This window comes from Ptiloglossa arizonensis, chromosome 12, assembly GCF_051014685.1.
Source record: "Ptiloglossa arizonensis isolate GNS036 chromosome 12, iyPtiAriz1_principal, whole genome shotgun sequence".
In the NCBI taxonomy this organism is placed as follows: Eukaryota; Metazoa; Arthropoda; class Insecta; order Hymenoptera; family Colletidae; genus Ptiloglossa; species Ptiloglossa arizonensis.
The window spans coordinates 8,429,833-8,457,493 of NC_135059.1; the positions used below are offsets into that span (position 1 = coordinate 8,429,833).

The window sequence follows — 27,661 nt, forward strand, 5'->3', positions numbered from 1 at the left end:
TTTCGAACAATTCAAGCGTGTTGAAGCCAACAGAGTTGACGAGGGGATGCGATAAAATCGGGTTCACTGATTTTCTGGAAAATCGATTAAAACGAAGAACCGAGCTCACTTTGGAAAATACTGAAATGTTACGAAAATATTGTCAGTTTATTTTATTATAATACGTTATATTGTTTCTTAAATCTTTATCGTATGGAACATATTTGTTACGAGTGATATATATGTTCTGATATATTATACATATGTACTTACAATTGAAAACTGAATTTGATGCATATTATATGCTTCGAGTGGAGACCTCGACTGCTGCCGCGTGCTACAGATATTGAGTACCGATGGATACTTACGTTATTCAATACCAGGAAATATTCGTATTATTGATTTGCACTGAACGTATATTTTCGTTATGGAGCATTAGTACTCGAGATCGAATATTCGAATCACTCGCGTATACTGTTATAAATTACTTATGAAATGAAATTTAAACGACTCGTTGATATAAATTATAGCAATAACAAGCGAGCGAAACTTCAGGAATAATGAACGTTTATTTACTTGTTTCGTCAAAGAAAGTAATTGGCACGCTTTAATCAATCAGTTGCGTCGTTCTAATTTTATATTCTACAAGAATAAAAATTCGAGGCCTTTCTCTAATGTTCTAAAACGTTTTAGCAGCTGTTTCACTACAGAGAGAAATCTATATATCTAACAGGTGGTATTGACATCCATTTATCAAAAGTCGCACAATATCAAATCATGAACATTTCGAAGGGACGTCTATAGTAAGTACACGTAAACCATTTTGCACTCAATACAAACATTTACAATTCGGTTTACATAATCGACAGTCTAATACGAGCTTTTAAATTAGTTCAGTCTATTAATTCAAACGATTTTGTAAGTAAACACACTCGCTCACACAAATATACACTTAATCAACATATCGGTGAAACCATGTTCTATGAAAATGTAATAAATAATAATAATAATAATAATAATAATAATTAAAAAATTTCAAATACATTCAGAAAGATGAATTCCGTTTCCAGAATTAATCAGACAAAACAATTATGACTATTTCGACCACTAATGGATTAAATTTTGGGGATTTTACCGATTCGTCCGTAAGGGAACGCATCCACAATGAGATTTTACAACTTCAAGCGTCGACAATGGAGTTTTACGACCTAGGAATTACAGATTAACATTCGCGTCAAGGAGCTCGTCTTTGAGCGGTTGAATATGCACAGTTACAGAGTTCTCGAAGAATCCACTCGATATTAACCGCACTGAAGTGACACTGTACTCCACCAGCTCGCTATAGTCTGAAACGTAAAGTGTTTGCCCATGATTAACGCTAACAAGCGGTTACGAGTTACACACGAAACGTTAAATGTGTTATTGTCAATTTGCCAAAATTTGAGAATCATTCAATTATAGAGAAAATATTATTTCGAAATAATAATATTAATATCGTAACTTCTAATGTTCAACATTACTTTGATATATTTTTTAGCTTCGAATCGATAGAACAGCGTATAATTTTTTATATCATATGAGTAGTAACTCTACTGAGCTTAAAGAATGGAGTTAAACCCTTTTTAAGACATAGATATATGAAAAATATAAAAATTCGCGTCAGTGGCTCGCACAATTCCATCGTAAAGTATGTATCCAATATAAAAATTCCCAAATTTAATTTGCAACTTTAATAATATACATTTTTACGCTAAGAGGAATTCATAAGCAATTATCTTTGATCTTTCTCAAGGAAGCTATGGCACTAAATATCACCTTTCTGGTAATAAATTGTTATGTAGTTTATATTTCAAGCTACCCTATAGATACATTCCAAATTTCATTACGATCCCTCTCTGTAATTTTCCTGTGACACAGTAGCAAACAGGCGGACAATTGAGTTTTGCAGGTATTGATCAGAATATAACGGTGATCAAATCGAGATCATATACTGGTTGATTAAATAATATTGATCGAAAGATTCTACAGAGTCATCGTTCCCTCAATTGGAATCAGCCCGAGCTCAGAAGTTATTAATCCTGTTACCTGGTTTAGAATTCATTCCGCAAATAGAATCAACTATCTGCACTTTAGTCGTGTCCAAACCATAGCCACCTCCAATTACTACCTGGTCGTGGGGATTGGTCTCGTCGCACTGAAAACGAACAAAACATATCCTGTGGAATTAACCATCAACTGATAGCATCAAATATCAATGTCGTTTGTACAATCGATAAGGCAGAGTAAATTTAATCTCTTACACTGAACCTAACTATGTATTTGCAAATTCAAATGCAAAGATATTGTAAATTGTTATATCAAGATAAACGGCTGTCGATTAAACAACAAATTCAGCTGTTATAACTGTATAGTATATTATGGAACAGAGTAACTTTAAAAATTGAGTTTTGCTATTTCTTTCAGTAATACGGATTGTCAATGATTTAACAAAAAGAGAAAAGAGATCAATTATTAAATTTAAGAAAGAAGAGATCAATTATCAAAGATTAAATTTATTCGAATTTATGTACTACATTTCCAAGTCGAGCATCTCTGAAGCAAATGAGTACGAACTTTTCGCAGAGTTCCAGTTTCAGTCGTGCGAATGGAACCAAGTAGATTCGTGACTCCAACTCCGAGGGCGATTATGTGCACGGTTCCGGGGTACAACGCGACATAGGTGCAGTTTATGCGCCTGCCATAATTACGAAGCGTAAACGGTTCAGTGAGGCTCGCTGCCAGGACATTGCAGGCTACAAAGTGAATAGAACGTTTCTGTAATTTTACTATAAATTTTTTCTTCGCGATAACGACCGACAATGAATATTATTTTTTATCCTATAACGTGGAACTTTCGTAAATCGCTATTATGATTTCCGTGAATCTTAGTCACCCCGCGTAGTCTTTTATTAAAATTTTATTAAAACTAAAAACGAATCTTGACTTTAACAGGAAGGATCAATTTTGTAATACCAAAAATCTACGTACAATCTCATCAATAATGGACAACTTGTAATCATCTATTTGTATACGGAATACGGAACAGAGGCCATTTTAAAATAATATGAAAAATTAAGTAACATAAAAACGATCCAGGGTGCTTACGTCTAGGATTCTTTAAAAATCTTGCAAGAACTGTGAAACCTTTCCCGGGTTTAGGGATTCTGTATCGGATGACTGCAACATTCTGTGAACTCACGAAAGTTCTCTTCACCCCGACACTTTTACCACAGAACTCGCTGTTTCTTTGCTTTAACGGTAATCGATGATCCATTTCACTTGGGAACACTTCGCCGTTTAATTCCCAGCCGTCTACAACCTGTTCAATGATACAATAATAAATGTTGTATAGATTGCAATTCTTTACAATATATATATTGGAAAGGCTACGAAGAGATAGACGCAAGTGGATCAAAATTTCGTTTGAATTTTTGTTTCTTCTTTTCGTTATTTTCTTTACCGAAATCAATCCATGGTGTTCACAAGGTACGTCGAAACTAATAAAATTGATCTCCACTTTTTGATCAGGACCAGCCAGAAAATGGACGCCACAAACTTCCTCGTCATCGGTCTTTGAAGTATATATAAATGATCCAGGTTCTGTTGTGACAAACATGCAATCTGCAAGAAAGATAAATTGTATATCAATTTGATAAAACTCTGTTGTAACAATATGCACTGTAGTAACGAAAAGGGAGTACAATTTATTACAATTTAGTAGTTAATTATCAAAAAGTTTGCATTACAGAGAATCGATAAGTGATTGTAACGATACTTCGAAAGTTAGCAAATGAAAGATTTTGATACTTCAAACGATACTTCGAAAGTTAGCAAATGAAAGATTTTCGAAACTCTTCGAGCGAAAACGAAAGTACAACAGTCCCCGGTTATATGAAATCGAGCGTAGCCAATTCCAATTTTACATATAATCAGGGACTGTCGCAAAAGTTTCGAGTGCTCGATCAATGTGGTATATTTTCACGTTTTTTTTTTTTTATAGCCTTTTGCGTAAATAACAATGCTCTGATGCGAGAATTTACCTGTAACGGGCTTAAAACGCGAGTACGAACTTAAAAAGCCATCTTTCAGATTCGTATGATAGAAGTCCTTTGCGAAGTGGTCTCCAGGAAACTGCAAACCGAAAGAAATTAATTTTACAAAAGTATTTTAGCGCATGCTCACATCCACATTAAGATATTCTTTTTTTTTTTGAAGAATTTCATATATTCGAACAGTCGCTGGACGAATAAAAATTGAAAATATTCACAATGTTAGAAATATTCCTTTATTCAATTCGTTATCGATTTTCCCATATCTCCATCAATCTATTTATCTACGTGTCTATTGATACATCACAGCAAATCCAAGAATTCAATGGCCGATAAAATCGATTTCATTTGCGTGAATACGTACGGCGTGAATTGCTGGACATTCAGTCAGAAAAATTCAGTATATCGCTCTATCAAGTACACGCTATTTCTTTCACCCTTGAGATTCAGTGTTTTAGTATATTTATCGTATATTCGTTGGAACAATGATTTATCGTTTGTCGATTGAAAAGAAAATAATAGAAAATTGAATAATAATTCTCGAAATGAAACAAGAATTTAATTACAGTGGAATGAAAACACCTTCGTACTTAATGATACAGTATACGTAGTATAATTCAGATGAGAAAGTCCGTCTTCGTTTGTAATTTCAGTTATGATTCAAGATACCCACATCGTACAGATAAAATTGAAAGAAGAATCTTCGTCGGAGAAAATAAACCTTTAAAGAAGGAAATCAGCTTTCATTGTTCTCCATCTTTGTTCTCTAATGAATGAAACGTTACTCGCACATTTCTCCGGTCGAAGTCTTTCTTTTTAACGCGATTGTGCAAATGTATGCGATATATAAAAAAGTATTCGCGCATTCGTCCAATTAATGGACTCGCTTACATTTGAAAATGTTAGAACGAAAGTTCATTCTCTGGTATGAACATTCAATGGAAATATCTTTATCGACAGACGGATACTAGAGCGCGATCGTCATTGGTGATGTTGATTACTATATATTCGTATCCTCGGAGAATATAGAAGACACGCTAAACTCGTGTGAAAAAATGAAAAAGTGATAACATAGAGTCCTTCTATCCTACACTTTCAATTTCGATACGCGACTCGAATCGCAAAAATAAATTCGGTCCATGTACAATCGCGCTCTGATTGCCAATTAACAGAACAAGCGTGGAATTATTTTCTTTTAAAAAACATTCAATTCTCTTTTTCGCGGAGTTATAATATATTCAATTTTCAAAAAGTCGTAGGAAATAATAAAAGAACAAATACAATACAACTCTCATCGTAACGTGAATATCATCGAGACCACCCTGGTAACATTCGAGAAAGAAATAGGTGGAAATTGATCCCATTTTTAATTAAACATTTCGATTCTGACTGACGTTTGGGAAATGAATTCAATTCTTTTAGAAAAATAAAGTATATTACGAAACAACAATCGTTCTTGGAATATAACGGGAAACGCGTTTCCTGTAATATATAAACGTGAAATTGGTTTTTGCCCGTGACAATTTGTCGATCTCCGATGAATTGCAAGAAATGAAGTCTTAGAGAAACGTTAATGGATCGAGAGAATTATATTCCCAGAGGGATTGTTTCACGATTACTTCTCTCCGCGGTGTAGCTCACAATGAAATGAAATTCAACGAACTAGCTCGCTGACGGCCAATAACGAAAGGAACTTTCAACAGAAGTTTGATAATCTTTGTCTCTTCTTGGTAAACTGTTTGCACAATCTGAAAAAAAAAGAGGAACTCTTTAACTTCTCTTATCTTTATTTATTAAACATTAAAGAGAAATCAATTCCAATCTCGAAATACAAATTCTTGCATTATAGTATCTCAACTATTCTCAGGGAGTTCATCTAGAAAATTGTTGACTCAAAAAAGAAAAGGTCTTATAAGTTTAGGAACAATGTTAGAGAATTTTGAGAATTCGATTAGAAATCCTATAACTTCCTCAATTTTTCAAAATTTACCGTAACACTTTACGTAGCAGTAAGATGATACAAGCCTTTAAGATTATACGTCAATGCATAAATTAATATTATAAATAGTAATGTTATAAGAACAATAGAGTACGCTGGAAAAAAGGAACCGAACATTAGAAGCGGGAAGAGCTCTAATTGGGACGAGGCAACTACAGAAGGTCGAATAAAAAACGGTGACTATTGTTCTGAAATTTAGAGGGAAAAAATACTAGAAATTTATTCAATGTCGAAGAAGGACCTTCAACGCTGTACCAGTCGTGGTGCATCTAATACAGAATCGCCATAAGCTGTACCCAAGCGTAATCTCGACGTTCGACCGATCTATCTAAATACGAGTCTGAGATTACACGTGTAGGATGCATCAAAAGTTAAACATAAAAATAACGTGTGTATACAGAATAGTTGGAGTACATTCAGAACTTCGTGTAGAAGATCGACAAAGCTCTTATTAAATTGCACCTTGCTGCATAATTAGCCCCGCAAATTGTCTCGACAACTATCGACAAAAAGGGACCAACTACCGTGTTGTAGAAGCAATTCTTTTTTCTTATTTATATTTACTTGCTTTGTACAACCAAGGAAGCATTATGTAATTTTTAATACAATAACCTGCACATTGTACAATATCGATTAACTCGATAACAAGAAAATTGAACAAAATTCGATTTGTAAAGAAGAATCGATTTTTACATCGAACATTTGCAAAAAAAAGTATAAGCGTTTTTAATTAAGGGACATAAATTTTTCCGCGTCCTGTATATACGTCCGTAAGTAGTAGTATAAGTTTTTATAATGAACTCGTTGAGCTGAAAACTGTCTATTGAGTTACTATATCTAAGACCTTGCTTCCATGCTCTATTTCCGGATCGTTCTTACACAATGATATTTTTCAGAGTCCATACTTTAAAAAATGAAAGAAAAAAAGAAAAGAAGAATTGATTTTCTCTTGTCTTGAAACTAAGTAAACCCTTTTATTAAATGTGCAACGAAGTATCAACGTGTACTTACGAACATAAATCAATAATACTTTGTGTATCTTCTTTCATGACGCACAAAATTCATTACATAAAACGATACTATGTACATTGTACGAATTCATAACAAAACCAGTATAAACATTACTTCCGAAGACGAAGATTGTTTAATTTCGTAAAGAGTGAGTGGAAGTCACATAAATTTCATTTTCACTCCTAAAATTGTGCCATTGTGAAGTACGCTATCTGGTTAAGGCCGAGGTAACCTTAATTGTGAAATTTCGTAGATCGGTTCAATTTTCCATAAAGCTAGATCGTAATTGAAAATAATAAAACTTGTTAGATCGGTGATGCGAACAGTCATTATGTAATTCGAATTCAAGCATCGTCACGGTAACGATAACCGTCGTATATTTTTAATCGAGAGCGAATAATGTATAAAGCATTACAAACCGTTCTTTCAACAAGCAACGCGAACATAAAATATTCCTTTTTAGTATTTTAGGTACGAAGTCTTTCGTGCGAGACGTTCTATCTTCTTAATGTTTTCTATCGCAACAAATTGAACTGTCTTGCTGAAAATAACGAAAGTTTCGTTTAATTAGTTCAAAGGCATTGATTATCATCAAAGGTTTGATGGTCTTTCCACGAAACATTTACCAGGAAAACGTTCATGAAAACAAAACGAATGTTCTGGCTGCCTGTGAAAAATGACAACGTCTCATGAATTTTCTACGAGGGTCGCCGCGCAGCTCTCAAAACCCGCTGTTAAGGGTGTCGATCGTCAATAACGCTGTCGCTGCATCTCTAATAATAATCGTTCCGCAAGTGAAACCGCGTCACGCGTCGCAAACCAGGAGAGCTGCATTGCTTAAAATAAAAATAGAAAAACTACGATAAGAAAGGAGAAACGATTCGGTATCAATGGGCATTAAAGGTGGTAAATAAAAACTCTACCAGCTAGAAACAGGGATAGGGAAGAGAATTAAAAAAAGAAACGGACAAAGTGAGAAACGTAGAATGGAAGAAACCGAGAGCTATAAAAATGTGACATTGAGAAAACAAAGAACCGATGAAATGTGAAATCGAAGAAACGAAGAATAAAATAACGTATATTGTTAAATTTCATCGTACAATGACTATTTTATTTTTTTATTACCATCGAGTATTCTTTTCATCAGTTTATAAATGATACGCACGTAGCAACCAATTAGGCTTTAACGTACATATATTAATCCATTTCGGGCATGAATATATTATGCTACGTCGCATTACCCCCTTTTTATGGAAAAATGTATCTAGCAGGAAATATTTTACGAGAAATAAGAGACAAGAAATGTGTTTCGCTTACGACAGCATGAAAAAAAAAGGTACCTTAAATGACTCGCGTTGTAATAACGGCCAACTATTTAAAAGTGTAACTACTTAATATCACGTGAACGTATCGATCCTACAATATTTGTAATACTCTACAAATTACGATAAACCCAAGTGAACAGTTGTGTTCCGGCCACATGTTCATTCTTTAAAAATAAAACGTACTAATTTTTCATCGTCGAGTTTACTATCTTTGGTTTCAACTGAATTCCTAAACACTTTCCGCGAATTGTTCCACCGACTCTTATAATTCATTGTATCCGGTTCACGGAGATGCTTGAAATATGATGGACACTTGAATGATTAATTTCTCCCGGTACAATAATTTTCCCGCGTGTTTCAATTCGTTTTAGAATAAACACACGAGAAGGTGATAAAGTACACGATTCTAAACATTAAACAATATCGATAAACTCACAAGTCTCTCTGCCCTTATCGAACGTGCAAATATGTTCAGATATTTTTCTCGACCATTAAAGGAAATGTACAGTACATCGTTTCGAGTAACGCGTTATTGATCCTTTCAATTTTCGATACTCGCGTACATACACGTGCAACCGTGAGCGTTCGATGACATAACCTAAAGTAGCTTCTGTCATTGCACGCATTGTTCGCATGTGTCGCTTATTACGTTCGTCTATGCTAGGCATATGCAAGATGAAACGGTGGCGTTCGAGAATTGAAAATCGATAATCGTAAGTCACGGTATCGTATCTTGATACGATTTTTATATTCAACATTCTTGTAGTTCGTTACGTGAACTATCCAGCGATACACGTGGTTACCTGATCCGTCTTATTTCCACTGGGAACGATATTTCCGAGATCATATCCGCCGAGTTTTCATGCAGTATAAAAATTGTATACTGAGGAGCACAACGTATCGAGATCGCTTTTGTATATTTGAAATGAGCGGATTACAATTATTACGCGTTAACCAGCCACGCTGTTGGCAATTTACGATCGACTAAGAGTACGTAATCGAGATACAAACAGCGGAACAGCCGCTGTAAATATTTGCGATGACACGGATTCACCTTGCGACGATTGTTCCACAACGACCAAGCTTCTTCAATCGGCAAATCGAACGGAACGGATTTAAAAAGTTTCTCTTATCATCGAGAAATATTGCAAACTATCGACTCCGTTATTGAGACGACTAATCGACAGAAGAAAACAAGACTGCCATCTGAAAATGATACTTGAAAGTACACGGGTAAAGCGTAAAGCATTAAGATCGTAAACAGTACCGGAAACTGCAACACTAGTCAAGAAACAACTAATTTAGATCTAATATTGAATTATCGTTATACGTCACCATATTTATGTGTTTACAATCGATGTATAAAATTCGATTTGAAGTCGTGAGAAAAAATCATCAGTCGCAACGTTAATCGTGTAACTAATTTCGATATTATTACATTTATTTGCTGTCGATCGAATGCCTGCGCTAAAGAATGTAAATAAAGGAGCATTGATCGATTCGAAATACTAATTAACACGGACGAAGTAATCTAAACTAACGAGTACTCTATTTTTGAGTTTAAGTTCTATTAATTCATACTTCCGTTTAATTGGCATTTTTCTTCATCCATCAGTCCAATTAATCCAGATTAACGAAGTTGCGTGTCTAATTTGTCGATTTTTATTATTTTGTGTCATTTTCAGGCGTTCATAAATTCGTCCGTGGACCGTCTGTTGTTAAATATTATGGAAATACGGATTCGCGAGATTGCGGCAACGAGTTGCAATTTTTGTTACCTCGTCAGGTATAATTTCCAAATACATTGCCACTCGATTTTTGCAAGTTACACGAGCACACGGATTGCGTTTACACTGACAACAAGCAATTTCACTTTGCAGGTCGCCAGACCGAACGCCGCCTTCGATAAGACCTGGAGTCGCACGGAAGATTGCAGAACGTCCGCTACGGGGCACGGGATCCTAATCGGAAAAAATATTTTTCCCAACAGATATTTAACAGTAACACGCTACCGTCCACGATCTTAAAATCTCGACAAAAAATTCGAGACAAATTTCTAAACGGTTTTTTCGACAATTATTTACACCAGAAACGACCTCATTGATTTCAATGACTTAAAGCGGGTTAAAGGGGAAAGATTCGTAAATGTTCCAGACCGGAAATTAATGATCGGGCACTCTTAGCTTTCGAAATATGAAGTATTTATTTGTATCTCGAACAACTGTTATAAAACAGTTTTCTTCTTTAATACTTTTCTCGGACCTAATTTAACCGAGATGCGGATCGTTAATTTCCGTCCCGCATTGTTAATAAAACTTATTTAACGATAACAATAATTATTTAGTTCGTAACAATTGTATCGGTTTCAATGGTTTCAAGGTATATTAAAGGGGAAAGGTTCACGAATATTTCGGAACGAAAAATAATGGTTCGAAAACGAGATGAGGTTTGTTTATTCGATACAATAATGACGAATAAACAATTCTAATTTCGAAATCGATCGTAATTACCTATACTTTTCCTCTTATCTCGTAATATCTCTAACTTTGAAATTAGAGGTGAGCAACCCTTGGGGATGTTGCCCCTCCCAACATATTTGAAGGTCATTGAAATCGGTTAGGTCGTTAGTAGTGTACAAAATTATGTCTTTTCATGTATCCACGAGAGACGGAGTAATTTCACTGTACCCATTTACATGGGCTACGTGATTTCAACTATTGAACGAATAATCACTCTCTTTAGAATAATCATACATCTGTTAGAGTTACCTTGCGCATAATACTGAATAATTCACGTTGCAAATTGAAACTCGGGGGCGGTAGTGTAAAGCGTCAAAGGAGTGCAAGAAAATCAAGAGAACGGATTTGTAATTTTGAAAAGGGCTGGGATCAAAGTGTTTCTGTGGACGACAACAATTCTGCCCTCTTTTCTACGTGGAAACATGAAATTTTCAGCTATACGTATTCAATGCGCCCACGAAAGCGGTTCAAGCGTTGATCTTCGGCGGCGCTCCGTGGAAATCGGTTTCACTTTGTTCCTTTTGTCGAAAGTCTGCGAGTAATCTGATTAACGATGAAATGCATGTTCCAGCATTGGGAGAAACGACGCTACTGATTCGATGAATGCCTACTACGAATCACTGGAGAATATTGAAATCTCTTCTTCACGATCCGACTACAACGTTTCAAAGCACAAACTGAATAGGGTGTACGGCCCAAATTTGAACGTTGCCTCAAGACTGCGCCCAGAGCACAAGAACAACGAAAATGTTTCGTAGAAAAAATAACAGGTTACATTGGAAATAATATATAACGTGAGAAACATTGAGAAATGTACGGTTGAATAAATAGAGTTGTTAAAAGATCTTAAATGAAGGTGTAGCTAAGCTTAAAGTCACCTATATTGTACTTTTAGTTTGAACGGAAACAGAGGAAACCTATTTGCGAGGGTGTACGAAGGAAAGGTGTATCTGGCCAATGCCTTACGTGACCTGTTTACTTTAAAGTTTACTGCAACTAATTGCTATGACAAAGGGAAGGAGATGTAAGCATCATCCGGGCAATAGTCGATGAAAATTGCATTACTGATACCCTTTTAGAAACGGGAACATGTAATATTGTAAGTACACTGTATTTTACACCACGACGAGGTACATTTGTTTCTTAGATGGAAATAATATTTTACTTTTGCGTTAATTCTCGCTTCAGAGATCTTGCAATTATGCGTTTCAGAAATGCAAATTGTTCGCAAGTAGTCATGGTTCCGTGGATCAAAATAAATAATGCTGATATTTATCTCCTTTTTATTCTCTGAGGAAAAATTTAATTCTTGGAGGTATTTCAAAAAAACATATTCATTCTGGTGATAAAAAGCGATTGAAGTAAATTATTTTCATGTACATTCTAGCTCAAATTGTTTGAGTTAGAAATTAATCATCAACAAAAACTTGTATTACTAAAATTAATCATTTTTAAAAGTTTGGTCATGTTCGATTTCTGTCTCTAATTAGTACAAAAACAAATTATACTCTTCCTTTGATTTTCACGACGAGAAAAGAAGAAAATATCTAGTGTATAAAAATTAGAATCAATACTACTCTCTATTGTATCTATTGTTCAAAACAATTGGAAATTCGCATTTATGAGCAATTCTGTTCAACAGACCAGTAGTTAGGAATGAAATTAGCAGATTACATTAAATACATCGATACTTGTACTAAACGCATGTCTTGTGCAAAATGGTTCGCTAGAAAGAGGCCACCATAATGTCTTCTGTTGAATTCACGATGCAAGAAGAAACTATATCAATAAAAGTAAAGTCAAATAGTTTCAAAATGCAAGCAGGAAGTAAAATTTTATTCCACAGTCATTTTCTCGAAAGTTATCGATATCAGTTTTTTAATGGAACCATTTATTTTCTTTACGACGCAATGGTAAATAAAATTAAAACGAATCCAACGAACCAAGATAGATTTATAGTTTTTGATTTTTCCAAAATAGAAAATTGACGCGTTTAAATACTCGATTAAAACATCCATTACTTTGTTTCACATTTTCTTAAAAATTTAATTCCTAAAAGTATTATTCTTTAGGAACTTTTAAGTTGTTTGCCTCGAAATGACATTTTCCTCGTATTATAAATAAATGCACTGACTGAAGGGATCCAAAAATAGAAAATTGATGCGTTTAAGTACTCGATTAAAACATGCATTACTTTGTTTCACATTTTCCAACAAATTTAATTCTCAAAAGCATTATTCTTTAGGAGCTTTCAAATGACAATTTTCAAGCTGGTTGACATAATAGAGATCGAATGGACTGATTAAATTGAAATTTGACTTAAATATATACTGTAAATATTCCTAAATCGTTCTAATAAGATCTTGCAAGAATTTTGTGGAAAAATCGAATTATGTTTAGACGCTACAATAAGACCACTTATGTTAAATATTTTTGTTGGAACGATAACCACATTTATGTACAATAAGAGTTTTTCTAATTTTTTCGTTTGAACTAAGCACGAGGAGAGTTATGTTTACAACAAACATAAGTTTTTTTATACACACCGTGCCCAACGATGTTTCGTATCAACAAAATCAATTATTTATACTTGAAAAAATTCCTACAACTTGGTAAAGTGTGAATATACATACACACCAAATTTTTAATTTACACGTTCAATAATTTACTCGAAAAACATCTCGAATACCATCCAATTTAAAAGGCATCAAATAAGGCATATCTTTGAAACCAGTTACGCATACTTCCCCTTTACTGGGGTCAAAAAAGGGTAATATTTTCCGCAGGCAAACTTTTTCACAAAGCCGGGAACAAAATAAGATATTGCAATTTAACATAACATAAAATTTTTTACGTTGAAAAACATTGTATATATTTAATAGCGTATTAAGATGTCTTCTATGCATTTTTCAGGGTTCAAGAAGTACACGAAGATCAACGTTGCATTTTAAACACAACCTGCAACGATGTAAATAACGTATAAACTGTGTCAACGCATGAACTTAACGATTGGGATCAACAAAGTTGTAACAAGTTGCCTGACAAAATTCCTCTTCTTTTCATCTTTCAACCGGTTCCCCAATTTTATTTTCATTCGCAACCGTAATTGGAAAACGTTGCTCGTGAAAAGAGTGCATCGTCCGAGTTACTCGGATTATTGTATTCGATCGTGTAAGTATATTCGTAAAATGTTGTTACGTACGATCGAAATTACAATTGGAACAATCACGCGTTCGAGTAACAATAAAAGCGAAATTTTGTTCCTTTTGACGTCCGAACGTGACAAGAATCGTTTCAGATTCGTATCAAACGGACCACCGTTCGAGATACTAGATCAAAGTAATCGATCGCGTAAGTGCAATCGTAACATATCTGATTGAATTACAATTACAACACTTACGCGCTCGAGTAACAACAAAAACGAAACTTTGTTCGTTCTGTCACCCAAAAGTAGCGATAATCACCTAGAATCGTTTCAGATTCTCACCACTGTCCGAAATACTCGTATTACAATATTCGATCACATAAATACATATGTAAAATGTTATCACATCGGATCGAAATTACAATTGCAACAATTACACGCTCGGGTAACAACAAAAACAAAACTTCGTCCCCTTTGTCATCCGAACGTGGCGACAATTGCTTTCTACCTATTGGGTTATTCGAAAAGTAATTTCGTTTCTTTTTAGTAAAAATAAAACACAATTTTTTTAAACTGTACAAACATTTAACTAAATTCCATATTCTCCATTTTGGAAAACGAAATCACCTTCCGTACAACCCGATAGAATCTTTTCACACCGATCACGATACTCGATCGTGTAAATACGTACGTAAAATGTTCTGGTATCCGATCGAATTACAATTGCAACAATCACGCGCTCGAGTAACGACAAAAAAAAAACAAAAACCTCGTCCCTTTCGTCGTTCGAACGCAGACGAGAATCGGCGTTCTGCCTAGAATCGTTTCGAAATTCAACGGATCACCGCCGCCGAAGACGAACCAACGAATCCAAGAACGGTGCACCATACCTGTTGCTGATAGTGCTGATAATCGGTGTTCCCTTTTATTACAGCGGTGGCGGTGTGCAGGAGACCGATCAAGATCAACGGCCACGAGAACCGTCTCACTGGACCGTCGGCGAGCATCTTCGTCCTCGTAGTCGACGAACGATCTTTTTCCTGTTGGTCCGGGCACGGGAACCTCTTCCGATGTTTACGTGCTCTTCGTGGACACTGTTTCTCCCCTGTCGCACGGGTGGACGCGCGACGAGTTCGCGTCAGGACAAACTGAAGATTGTGCGGCGTCGCGACGCGCGGCGTTCCTCTTATAGTCGCTAGTCCAGCACGCGATTCGTCCACACCGCGCATCCCCGAGCGCTTGTAACGTAACTGGCGACGATAACGCTGATAACTCTTCTAACGTGTTCGCGCGTACCTTTTCGTTCGAGAGACGAACCAGGATACCGGTCAGCTCGTGTGTCGTCGTGGAACCACGTTCTCGACGATACACTTCTCTCCTGAAAATAGAGAGAAAGAGGTCGTTCTCGAGAGGTCAGAGGTAGAGAGGTGACCGATCATTTTTACCCGTTGATCCTGTTGCCTCGAAGATACCCGTGGATTTGGTCGATCTTCGGTTTCGTTGTTTAAGGTCCTTGGCGATATCGCTGTATCTGTATTAGAAATGCTCGTGTACACTTTGATCTTTCGATTGGTAAAATTGGACGATACGGAACAATATTTATTTTCCGGTCGTTTAAGGTACCTCGTGTTTTGACGAAGTCACTGCTCTTTGTAAATATGTGGAAAGGGTGCAGAGAGTAATGCGAAATATGAATAAAAGTAAATTCAACGAAGGAACGAAGAAATAAATTAGTCGGAGAAAGTGACATGTAACTTGTCCGCGTTCGTGATAATGAATAACAAAAATTGAAATACATTAAGAATAGAAGAATCAAGGTACACCATCCTTGATTCTTCGATCAGCAAAGTTCGAACGATCTGCTTCTAACAGAGAGAATAGTCCAATGTTATTTGTATACGAGTTAATTTTACGTGAGAAGTTTAGACGAAACTTTTGTCTCCTTTATATCGAATAGTATCTCGTTAAATTTGAAAGAAGTGTTTGGAGAGAGGAAGAGATCTCAATTCAAACTGACCTCTGAAAATGGACCGATTTTCTGTATACCTTGATTCATCGATCAGAAACGTCAGGATGATATGCTTCTAACAGAGAGAATTCTAGTTCAACGTTATTTGTATACGAGTTAACGAAACAAAATTTTCGTCGAAAATTGTCGACGAAACTTTCGTCTCATTTGTATCGGATAGTACCACGATAAATTTGGAATTGTTTGGAGAGAGGAAGAGAACTTAATTAGAACTATCCTCCGTTCATAAATCTATCGGATGGAGTTCAGTGAACGCTTCGGTCGCGGTGCAACGCGAATGTCATGTAAACTCCGATGAACACGATAACGCAGTTTCGTTGTAGCACGATCGAGAATCAGTGACGAATTTTCGTCCGATAGTCCTTCGATTATTCGGTACGTTTCCAATTCGAAACGATACTTTTACTATTTTCGATTGAAACTTGCGGAGAATGAACTGCCAATTGCGAGGATTAAAGCGTGATCAAATTGTGGAAGAATGAATACAAAGAGACAAAGGAGGGAAGAAAGAAAAGTTTCATCGAAATGGAAAAAAAACGAATGGATGGAAAGATAATAAAAATACAACGTGGCGAACAAGTACAACGTGACAAGTGTGCAACGAAACGAAAGAAGTGGCAGGGACGAAAACAAGCAAAGAGTGGCACGGATACAAAGAATGCGAGACAGGTGCAATAATGCACTGAATCAGAGAGGTGAGAAATGTGCATAGAAGTTAATTCAACGAAGGAGTAGAGAAATAAATAACCGAAGGAACGACATATGTCTCGTCTAAACTCACGATAATAAATAACGTATAACGTTGTAACATTTGGACGTGCAATTATCAAACGAAAACACGGTACAAAGATATATAAATCAGCGAAGACGATTTCTACGATGCGGTAAAAGATATCGAAAAATTCAATGCTCGTCAAGGAGGGAATTATTTGTTCCCAGCAACGTTACTTATTTTTCAGTCGAACGTATCCGATCCGATGCATGGAAAAAATCTTTTATTTATCTCTCTTCGTCAAACCAAATTCTCGAATTTACCGTTTAAAAGTTGGATCCGCGAATGCATCATAGGATGAAAGCTGATAACAATGCTCAGAGTTTCAACTGCAGTTACGAACTGAACCGGGGAGAGCAACTCGAGAGCAACAGTCATGTTGCTGATTATGTCATACTTGAAGAGTACAGAGTATCCGTACAACTAGCGTTGTATAATCGCACAATCCTATTTCAAAATACTCGTTCGCTTTAATCCCCGAGATAACGATAAAGCAATTGCTTTGAAACGGAGGTTTCAATTTTCGTTCGTTCGTTCGCGAATGAACTGATAAAATTAACAAAAAAAATGAAGATCCACCGGAACGTTTCCCGTTTGTTTGTACCAAAAAACCTTATGCACGATGATCGACTGCATCTTCAACGTTTCTCCTTTTATCTCCACTAAAAGGTTAACAGTTGTTACTTCTCGTTGGCTCGGAAAGGAACTTCGTTTACTTCGTAATAAGTAAACTCGTCCCCAACGTTGCAATATAAATTTACCTCCTGCAGGAACAACGATCTCACAGCTTGGCCAACAACGTGAATCGATGAACGATCGTCATCGAACCGAACGATGTACATATGCCAAATGTACAACGTAAGTGTTTACGTTTCATCCCTCCCTTCGACCCACGTTCTGGAACCAAGATCAATTAAGACCTCTGACCGTGATGTTTATCCGAACGAGTAATTGCTATAAGCTGTACCAACCATTGTGGACAGTATTTTTGTAAGAAACATTTACGCTTCTAGCCAATTACGGGTCTCCTTTTCAATTTTATTCCGTTTCACGTGTCCTTTGATCCTTTCCCGTTGTCACAACTTCGTTACCTGTGAAAAAATTTCTAATTAAAATTATCGAAAGACTTTGTACTATTCTTGGTTTACTTTTTAAAGCTTTAAAGTTACTGCTCAGGGTCTCGAATTGTTCCACTTTTAATTCGACCTCTGAGACTCTTCTCTATCTACGAGTTGTTCCTTTAAAGTTACGCTCTGTGTGTAAATTTTGTTTCCACGTACTACGACCTCGTCGAGTCGTCTCAACTTTTCCACCTGAAAAACATTTTCAGAGCGATACTATTATTGGGTTACTCCACGAAGCTTTAACATTGTTCCTTTGGTTTCGAGTTACTTATCAACTATCAAGTCGAAGTCATCTGTACTCGAGCTCTCTACATTTTCGAGCTCTTCTTTGAAGTTTTCATCTGACGAATCTTGTCTTGAAAGGGTTTGAAGTATTCGGAGAATAATGATACGAGTAGCGCAAAAAAGTTCCGTTGATCTTGGCAGTATTGATAAAGAGATCGTGTAAAAATTGAAATAGGTAGTATTGGTGGATGTTTCGCAAAAAAAAAAAGGGAAAACTGCAATAAATATTTTAATTCGTCATGAATAAAAATACCGTTGCAAACGTATTTACAATAGTATCGATTATACGAAGTGTTCTCTTCGTTATTCAAGAATAGAGAACTGAATTATTCAATGGGATGCTTCTGAATTTTATTAAATCACGTCCGCGAGATTTACGACGTCGACCCTTGGGGGAACCTCTAGCCATCGATTGTTTGATCAAGTAAAACGTTCCTTAGTTCTAATATTTATTGTCGGCAATTGTAAAGACATCGTAAGTCTGTGAAACGCTGACGCGATACTCACTGGTTGCATCAATGTAGAACAAGCGAAAGACCATTAATGCGCATAAATATTAATAGTACGCTCTTTTAATAAACATATATCTATAATACCGATAACAGATCTTACATTACAAAATGTAAGGCAGTATAGAAGATGACGTACGATAATTTAAAAACCATGAAACATTAAGATTTAATCATTCTTACGAATAATATATAATTGTAATACCGGTAAATTAAATGATACAATATTACTGTTATTATTTTAACGTCGTATAACGATAGTGAGATCGATCTTGCATTTTTCGGTACGAATCTGTAACCACAACCCAGAATAATTCTAAATCGATGTCGAACATCTATCGATTTTTCTACGACTTTTTCGTGTGTATTTTTCCATGCCTTAGAATTCATATACTGTTGGTCGTCCATTCTCTAACCACTCGAGTCAGATTGCAATGTCACAAGCTGTCTGACCATAGCCATCAACGAACTACTGATGCTCTTCAAAGTGGAAAGACATGGGATTCATAAATAAAAGAACGTAGACGTTCTTCTCTCACAACAGTTGTATTATTTTTTATTAATATCACCTGTTTTTATAATAATTTTTGCACGAAACTCCTCGTACGAAACACTATTATAATTAATAAACAAGTGTAATAATAAAGCTTGCTCGAAACATCGAGCAAACCGAAATTTTTCGTCCATCAAGCAATCGTTTATTCATTAACTATTCGAAAGAAATAAAAATTATGAATATTTTCGACCTGTCTTCGATCATCTTCAGACATTACGATACGATGAAAAATAGGTTGAAAAAGTTTTTAATTTCTATTTTCTTCAAATAGTTTTCTTCTTACACTTCAAATAATGGTATGCCGGATAAATCAAGAATCTTTGTTTATTATTATATTTAATCAAAATGCTAAAGAAAAATCGTAATCGACCTGCTGTGTTGGCTAACACTAATGTAATGTTGGTTCCCTAAATTGTGAAGAACTTTGCACTCTGATGTTTAGGCCATTTCCAACCATTCCTTTGAGCAAACGTAGAAACAGGGGACAGAAGTTGTTTAATCATTTTAACGGCGCGAAAAACAAACCAATGCCGCAAATAAAAGAACTCACATGGATAAAGAGATTTGTTAGAACATTCCTTTCGAACACGTTATATTTAAATTTCTCTGGATACACTTTGAATATAATTCTAACGAAGTAAACTTATTCCTTATACTAAACAGAATATATTGGATTGTTCGGAAAGTTGTTTCGTTTTTTTTTGTGGAACACGATATTTTTAGAGTGTATAAACATTTTATTAAATTATATATTCTCCATTTTTTATTCGACTTTCCGAACAACCCAATAGAATACACGAGAAAGGAAAGAGACTTTATGGTGCTTGTGTAAGAATTCCAGCCACTATCAGATATTTACTATACCGCAGAGCACTGTTTGGTGTTCTCTTTCTTTTCCCGGCACTTCTACACGGAGTTGTTAGTTTTATAAAAATCACCGTCGTGCTTGCATTTATCTTCCGTAAAAATTCGTTGAAAGTACCCCAGAGATGTTAATAAAAACAATCTCGAGCAAAGAAGAACATTCTGGTTGCAGTTCACCGGAAGCTCTTATCTGGTCGTAACAATCTGTTTCTACAATTTTCCAATCTCAATTAACCGATTGTAAATAAAATGGAGTTTCTCTATTCAATTCACCGCGATGGAACTCTAGAGAAAACCGAGATCCACTATCCTCGGCGTTATACCCTACGTGGAGACAAAGTTTCAGCCACCTCCATTAATCCCAGACGTCTTACAAACTAAAAGAGTCGCTGCTCAGTTATTTAGTGAATTACAAGTTAGCGTCGTCATGGTGGTTCGCTTAAACCGGTAGCTCGACTGTGGTTACAATGCAAGCGATTACGAGTGAACTACGTTTTAATCTAGTAGGGGCTGGGTATATTCGAACAATTTAATATTCGAATACTACGAGTGAATTTGGTGTATTCGAATATTCGAATTACATTCGTAGAATATTTAAATTACCGAAGTATTCGAATTATATTCACCGGGTATTTGAGTCACCGAAGTATTCGAATTATATTCAACGGATATTTGAGTATTCGAATATATTGACCGGGTATTTGAGTCACCGAAGTATTCGAATTATATTCACCGGGTATTTGAGTCACTGAAGTATAGTATTCAAATTATATTCACTGGGTATTTGAGTCACCGAAATATTTGAATTATATTCACTGAGTATTCGAATATACAAATAGAGAGAAGTAGATCCAACCCTACTCCGTATCTACTACAATCGACACAGGTCTCTGGAACAAAACCATTTGACCACGTAAACTAGAGATTGCTACTGACGTCATGCGACATCGCAATATCATATCACTGGAACAAAACACCATCCAAGAAGTGATCGCCGAGTTTGCGCGAAATTGCTTGCTGTGTATCTACAGCTTTAACTTGTTGAAGTAATCGTCAAAGGAACTGTCCTGTCAAGGCTACTTCTCCTTACATTTTACCTCTATTACGAAATCACTGCGAGCTACGATTGTCTTTAGTCGCATGGGCGAACACGTTTCAAATTACAAGAGCATGGCACATCTTCTGTCAGACTTTTTACTGCCAATGAAATCTATTTACTTGTCTTTTTTATTTTTACATTTACTTTCTCGTTCTTACTTGGCCCAGGGACCAAGACCCTCTATTCACATACCTTTGACGATAAACATCGGTACTTGATCGCGTAAAATTTTACATCTTACTGTCTTACAATAATAAATACTGTTACATTAAATATATGCATACATAATTATTGAATGAAGTATACAATAAAACGTAACTCGTGGAAAACTGATTTTGTAATCAATTAGTATTTAATAATTGATTGTATAATATCAAAGTAAATATAAACAAGTAAACTAAATGCAATTATGCATACACTAATATAAAATATGTATATGTGGCCGACATGCGTCGCGCAGACTGGAAGACATTGTTTCCGAGCCACCTGTTAAAACTATGAATAGATCGGGAGTAATCATAGCTTTCCTCCTTATTTAAAACAAAGACGACATGTTTACCGAGTTGCACTCTTTGTTTAAAACAAGCAATCGGACTGATCAAAGAAACGAAAGAGACAGAAGTATAGGCAGAGTAGGTTTGCTCTTCGATGGCCTTGACAGGCCAGTTCGCTTGACAATTACTATAACCGGAGAAGACGAGTTAACTTGTCATTTGTACTCATCTATGACTTTCGATATTTTTTTCATTTGTTATCTATTCACCTAAAGATCCCTATCTTTAATCATACTATAATATTTTATTAATATAAATTGTCACATTCACATTCGATGTGGACTAAGATGCATTGGATCGTTTTTATGCTTTTTTAACTACACACACATTGGAGCTTATGATCGAAAAATTAAACGATCTACAGGGTAAACAGTCCATACACACAGAGGTTTACGACAGGCTTGCTCGTAGATTTACTCACAGATTGGATGCCTCTCTAAGCCTCATTCGTGTATAGGCTCTTTCAGCCATTCTCTCACTTTTATTGCAAAGAGAAAGAAACATCGATATAATTAATTACTTGATACTTAAATATTCAGTCCTAGGAAAAATTGTAAGTTGTATTGCGACTCACGTTTTAAGTAGTCTTCGTAGCGTTACTACTATCCAACGATCTACAATCGTTTTTATATAGGATTTCGCTTTTTTAAGAAGCTCGAAAAAAAATTCTTTTTGGCATTCTGTACAAAGACTAAAATTTCTTTCTTGTCATATTTTAATGTACAGTACAATGTTCTTGATAAGAACTTAAAACTCTTAATAAAATTTTAATAAAAATATCAATTTCCGTTATATTCAGAATTTCTTATAATCTTCTCGTTGCTTCCATAGTAGCAACAAGCAATATTTTATGTCTATTATTTTTAGTAAAATAATGTAACCAACATTTCCTTCTTTTCACTTTCGTTTCTTATGCATAAATACATACTAAATGCATCACCGTTCTCCTTTCTCGACATTTTCTTACTGATTGATATAAAATTTAAAACAAGCGAACCGCCTGGTTTTCTCGGTGATGACTTTTTTTTTCAATCGCGTCACTTAACAGATTGAGTGCCGCGTGGACCATCGTGTGGGACACATTCTACTTTCCACTGAGACCGTTTAAGTCACTTTACATAAGATACAATATCACGATGTACTTCATACCATCATTTAACCGATACACAATTATCGTGTGCAGTAAAATCATCCTAGCGTGTACCACCTTCTTCTTCACAAATAATTTTATTTGTAATCTTAGGGATAAACGTAACAAAACAACCAAGTACTATACTGTTCCATAAGTTTTGTCGTTCGACAAAACTTATCGAACAACCTAGTATACAATCAATGCAATAAACGTGATCGAACGTCGATGGCCCACGTGATTTGACTTTCACGGAATTCACATGAAATTGGCGCAGCACTCAACGTGTTAAGTATCTATCGTTCTTAGGCACATCGGGTCATTGATAACATCCCTCGAAATTCAAACCCAAACGTTCAGGTGAAGTTCAAACGACGCGAGAAGATTTAACGACTACTCGTTAGGCGTCAGGGAATTTTTCGATCGCGGAAGAGTCTTAATGGAGATCCTTCACAATGGCTTTTGCTGGAGAAAGGGTTACGGATGGTAGTGCGGCATGATAGGCTGATCCATGTGCGGCGATTGCGATTCTATGTGACTTCTCTCGTGCCAGCCGTGATCCACCACCGGAGTATGATACAATCCGTAATTTACACCATTCGTTGCTATTTTCTTAAGTCCTTGTATACTGGAGAGTATCAGGGCCATCTTCGCCAAGAGCAACGCCTTGCCACCAAGAACGGCCAAAAATTGGAAACCCATTGGGATGAAGATCGAACCCATCAGCAGGAAGCCCATTAACATCAGTGGCATCATGTGATGATGTTTATATCTACGGCGACGTCTGCGACCTGGTAACATCAAAAACTATATAAGGTCGATGCTCCAAATTGTTACTAACTAGGGACGTTTTAAACACGAATTTAAGTTCTCAAAGTTTGCATCGTGAACACGACTCCTTGGAATTTAACGGGAACACGGAGGGATGTTTTTTAATGTAGAAAAATATGAATAATTCGAATGTTTCTTCGTCAGAGTTTAACAACCGTAGAAGTATATATTTTTCGTGCAATACTTTAAATATGTGCATCGGTTATCTCGTTTGATAAATATCTCCGTTCTTAAATTTCAGACGAAGAAACGTAAACAATAACGAGGTTGACACTGTGGCTTAAAAAATTCCGACTTGGGGGCGATTTCGTATTACACAATTTAAGGAAATGAACAAACTCGTGGAGTGACCAACCTTCGAATATACTATTGTCTACGTCTGTTTTAGAATTGTTCGCCGGTGGAGCAATATTACTGAGAAGATGGTCGACGTCAACCTTGAAGACGTGAGTGCGCAGAACGCGCAACAGACGCTTCAAAATGATCGAAGTCCAGTTTGTTTCGTCCTCGGTCTCGCTGAAAAAATAATATTTCACGGATAGTAAATTAACAATAGAAAATACGCGAGAAATCTGAACTTATTGTTCAGTAAACGAACTGGATGGACATGCGTAAAATTTTTTATTTCTATTAATGAATGAAACTTAATTCCACACGCGTGGTGTAGATGGTTCCACTTTATCCAGGTGGGGTAAAAATATTTCATACAACCGGGGACTATTATCTGTATAACTTTTCAGTGCTGAAATCATACCTGAACTACTTCTCACATATTAAATTGCGCCGTGTATAAATAATTGCTGGACTCATCTTAAAATAACTAATTCAATCGTTTCACATCCGGAGAAGTTTCGTAAAAGATGCACAAGGTGCATTTCAATTAAGCAGCACTCCGTTAAGTTATTCTTGAATGAAACTTTCAAAGGATTCTTTCAAACGCGAAATCATCGTTAATAAGAGGTTGCGTGACACGAAATTTGTCACTGAAATGTAGCCTAGCCATTCCGTTAAATCTTCGATATTTTTCCTCTCCGTATGAAATAGAGCGAGACGAAATCGCACGTTCTTCGTATCACTGCACTTCCCGAGTTAATAATTTGTATCGGTACTGTTGCTAGTAGCTGAAGTGCTCGATATGAGACGCCTTTTAGTTTTGAAACATCAGAGTGAAAATTGTAATTACATTGCGCAACAGTGTTTCGCGAAGAATTGAAACTGATATTGAAATTGAACTGGAGATCAAGATAGGTACTTACATCACTGGGCATAACGATAACACATCGATACGTCTCTAAAATGTTAAATTACAGAAGAAATTGAAACTGATACTGAAATTGAACTGGAGATCAATTTAGATACTTACATCACCGGGTGTAACGATAGAAAATTAATAAATTTTAAAAAATGTTAAATTATGTAATAATAGACTGCATAAAATTTATGTACAATTGTATCACACGATAAAAACTAGAAACGTTTGAGAGTCGAATTAAAATTGAAAATTGAACGAAACTTAATATGGAAATATATTTTCCATTTTGATCAAACATCATTTTCATTAAGAATGGAGCTTTAACCGATCCAGTACAATTCTATACTTAACGGTGATTAATTTTGTTCGAATTAATTGATCGTGAAATCAATAAACGACGAAAGAGTTGGAACCGTTCTTTAACAAAAACAAAAAGCTAATACTTTGAATATTTTGCTTTTCACCGATTCGAATAAAATAAGAAATTTCACTGTGGAGGTAGTTCTCCTGTGAATCGTCTTCCAGTGGTATATTTTCCCTTTTTATCGATAAGCTGAGAACGTTAGCAAAGGTCTCGCAAAAGTCCAATAACTGTAAATTCTGAATAACATTTTTCGAAAACTGTATAAACCATCGACTACACTTCCTTCTCTCTTTTTTCCATTTCCGTTAAACGTCAATCATGATATTCAATTACTTTCAGTTATAGAGGAAGGATATTCCCTCTAACGTGTGCAAATAGATTTCCAATACTCAGCATAAATCCAGCGAAATCTCAAAATTTAAATTTCTGAGGATTTCAAATAGTTCAACCTTTGCATCACTTATTCTAATATTGACGAAGCTCCTGGGAAAACGAAACTGTAGGTGAACGACGCTTTTTAACGTGAACGAGTATCGACATCGTGTCAAAAAAGTTCAAAACATTTTTGAGGAAAGGGATTTCAAACTGGAAATGGTCACAATCGATTGGAATCTGTGACAGCAATATTTATCGACGTGTGACTTAATTTTTCAACTTTTTCAGGCACTGGGAGAACAGTATATTTAGAAAAAATTCTCTCAGTTACGAAGAACTCGCATCCCTTCACTCTGAATAGTTAATTTCTTCACGGTGTTACATTTATCGAGGAACTCTTTCCCGTTTTCGCCTCTCAACATTAATCGCAGACAAATGTAATAACAATGAAAGCTTTGAAAATATTTTAAATGTTACGAGCTCTGTTCCCTGTTGAAAAATGATCAATAAAAAAAACTGTTTTATGGTTCTTCTGAGAGCATCGAAGTGCGAAAGCCTGTTACGAACAGTGTAAAACTCGTCGAAGCTTCGCGCAAGTTTTACCGGACGTTACTGAATCTTTTGGGATATCAAAATATACAAAACTGATCGACAAAACCGTGATGTTTGTGACTTCGGTGAGATTGGATTAACTATCAATGATATCTGAGTTACATTTTTGGATACCAGATTAAATAGAATAAAATTTTGGGCTAATTTTAAGTCGTAACTAAGTTCAGCTGATTCTTAAACCTGCAGTAGATTGAATGATTATAAAAGAATCTCAATCTTTGTTATATCTAAGTATATATTAAAAATAGATCTGGATTAGTTTGGACCAAGTTTCGTGTAAGAATTACGATCGAATTAAGACTAGACTAATACTCGATCGTAAGTTAAGTAGATCTGCGCTAACTATAAATTGCGTCCAAGTTAGATCAGGACCAGATTGCAACTGACGTCTGTAAGATCAGAACTAAGTCTGAGTTGCTAAGGCTGAATTAAGTCTGGAGTAAATCTCGTTCGTAAATTAGTTCTGTACTAAATGCAAATCGTGTCTGGGTTAAATATAGCTCATGTGCCTGATTTACCTGTTCGTGTAATTGTCCGTGGTTTTCTGTAACCGTACCAAGTTCAGCCCATCGAAAACTGGTATAACGTCCTCCTTGAGGAGCGAGTCCAAAGCGGCCAGAGCGTGCTCTTGCACACACCGTCGAAACTTCTCCAAAAAATCATCCTGGCCGACGTTACTCCAGGACCCCATCGGGCAATTCTTGAACACCGTTTGAAGACCGGAATACCATGGTGCTTTCTCGTCGCATCCAACATTTCCAATCACAAAAAATGCGAGTGCAAACACGTAGAATGCACGAGGGTGCATCTGCGTTAGAAGGAACATTCGACGCTTAATGGTTGTACGTAACAATTTCAATCGAAATAAATAACCGAATCGAAATCGTGGCTCGAACTCTTGTAAAGCCGTGACAGATATTATTAATAGTGAACGTGCACCATAAAAGTGTTTACAGTTAAACGACTTTTCTCCCCCGGTTTAATTTACCGAGACACTTGCACCTTGAATGTGTCGAGCGAACAAGGAGTCTCGGTACAATCGTAAGATTAGTAAATTCTTTTAATTAATATATTCTCAACGAGGGCCGTTTTATACTGTTCTCCACTTTTACGATAAATATTGATCTTTGGAACTTCGAGTACTCTGAGGAGAAATTTTGGTGTAACGTTACCTCGAAACGCGAACACACCGCCGAAGATGTCTCCTCCAAGTCGATTGCGAGGCACTTTAAACGATTGA

General features: G+C 35.9%; 2 protein-coding genes across 2 annotated transcripts; both read right to left on the minus strand.

Moving 5' to 3' along the window:
- Nucleotides 1-529: 529 nt before the first annotated feature.
- On the minus strand, nt 530-15,310 carry Crh-bp (corticotropin releasing hormone binding protein). Its single transcript, XM_076323983.1, has 7 exons — nt 14,957-15,310; nt 4,059-4,149; nt 3,479-3,639; nt 3,124-3,337; nt 2,593-2,771; nt 2,065-2,173; nt 530-1,325 (listed from the first exon to the last, which is right to left on the minus strand). Exons 1-7 carry the CDS (start codon nt 15,293-15,295, stop codon nt 1,195-1,197), a joined length of 1,224 nt encoding a protein of 407 aa, XP_076180098.1. The 5' UTR covers nt 15,296-15,310; the 3' UTR covers nt 530-1,194.
- Nucleotides 15,311-22,697: 7,387 nt separating this feature from the next.
- Nucleotides 22,698-27,229, minus strand: Osi23 (DUF1676 domain-containing protein Osi23). Its single transcript, XM_076324328.1, has 3 exons — nt 26,940-27,229; nt 24,174-24,334; nt 22,698-23,778 (listed from the first exon to the last, which is right to left on the minus strand). Exons 1-3 carry the CDS (start codon nt 27,227-27,229, stop codon nt 23,465-23,467), a joined length of 765 nt encoding a protein of 254 aa, XP_076180443.1. The 3' UTR covers nt 22,698-23,464.
- Nucleotides 27,230-27,661: the final 432 nt, after the last annotated feature.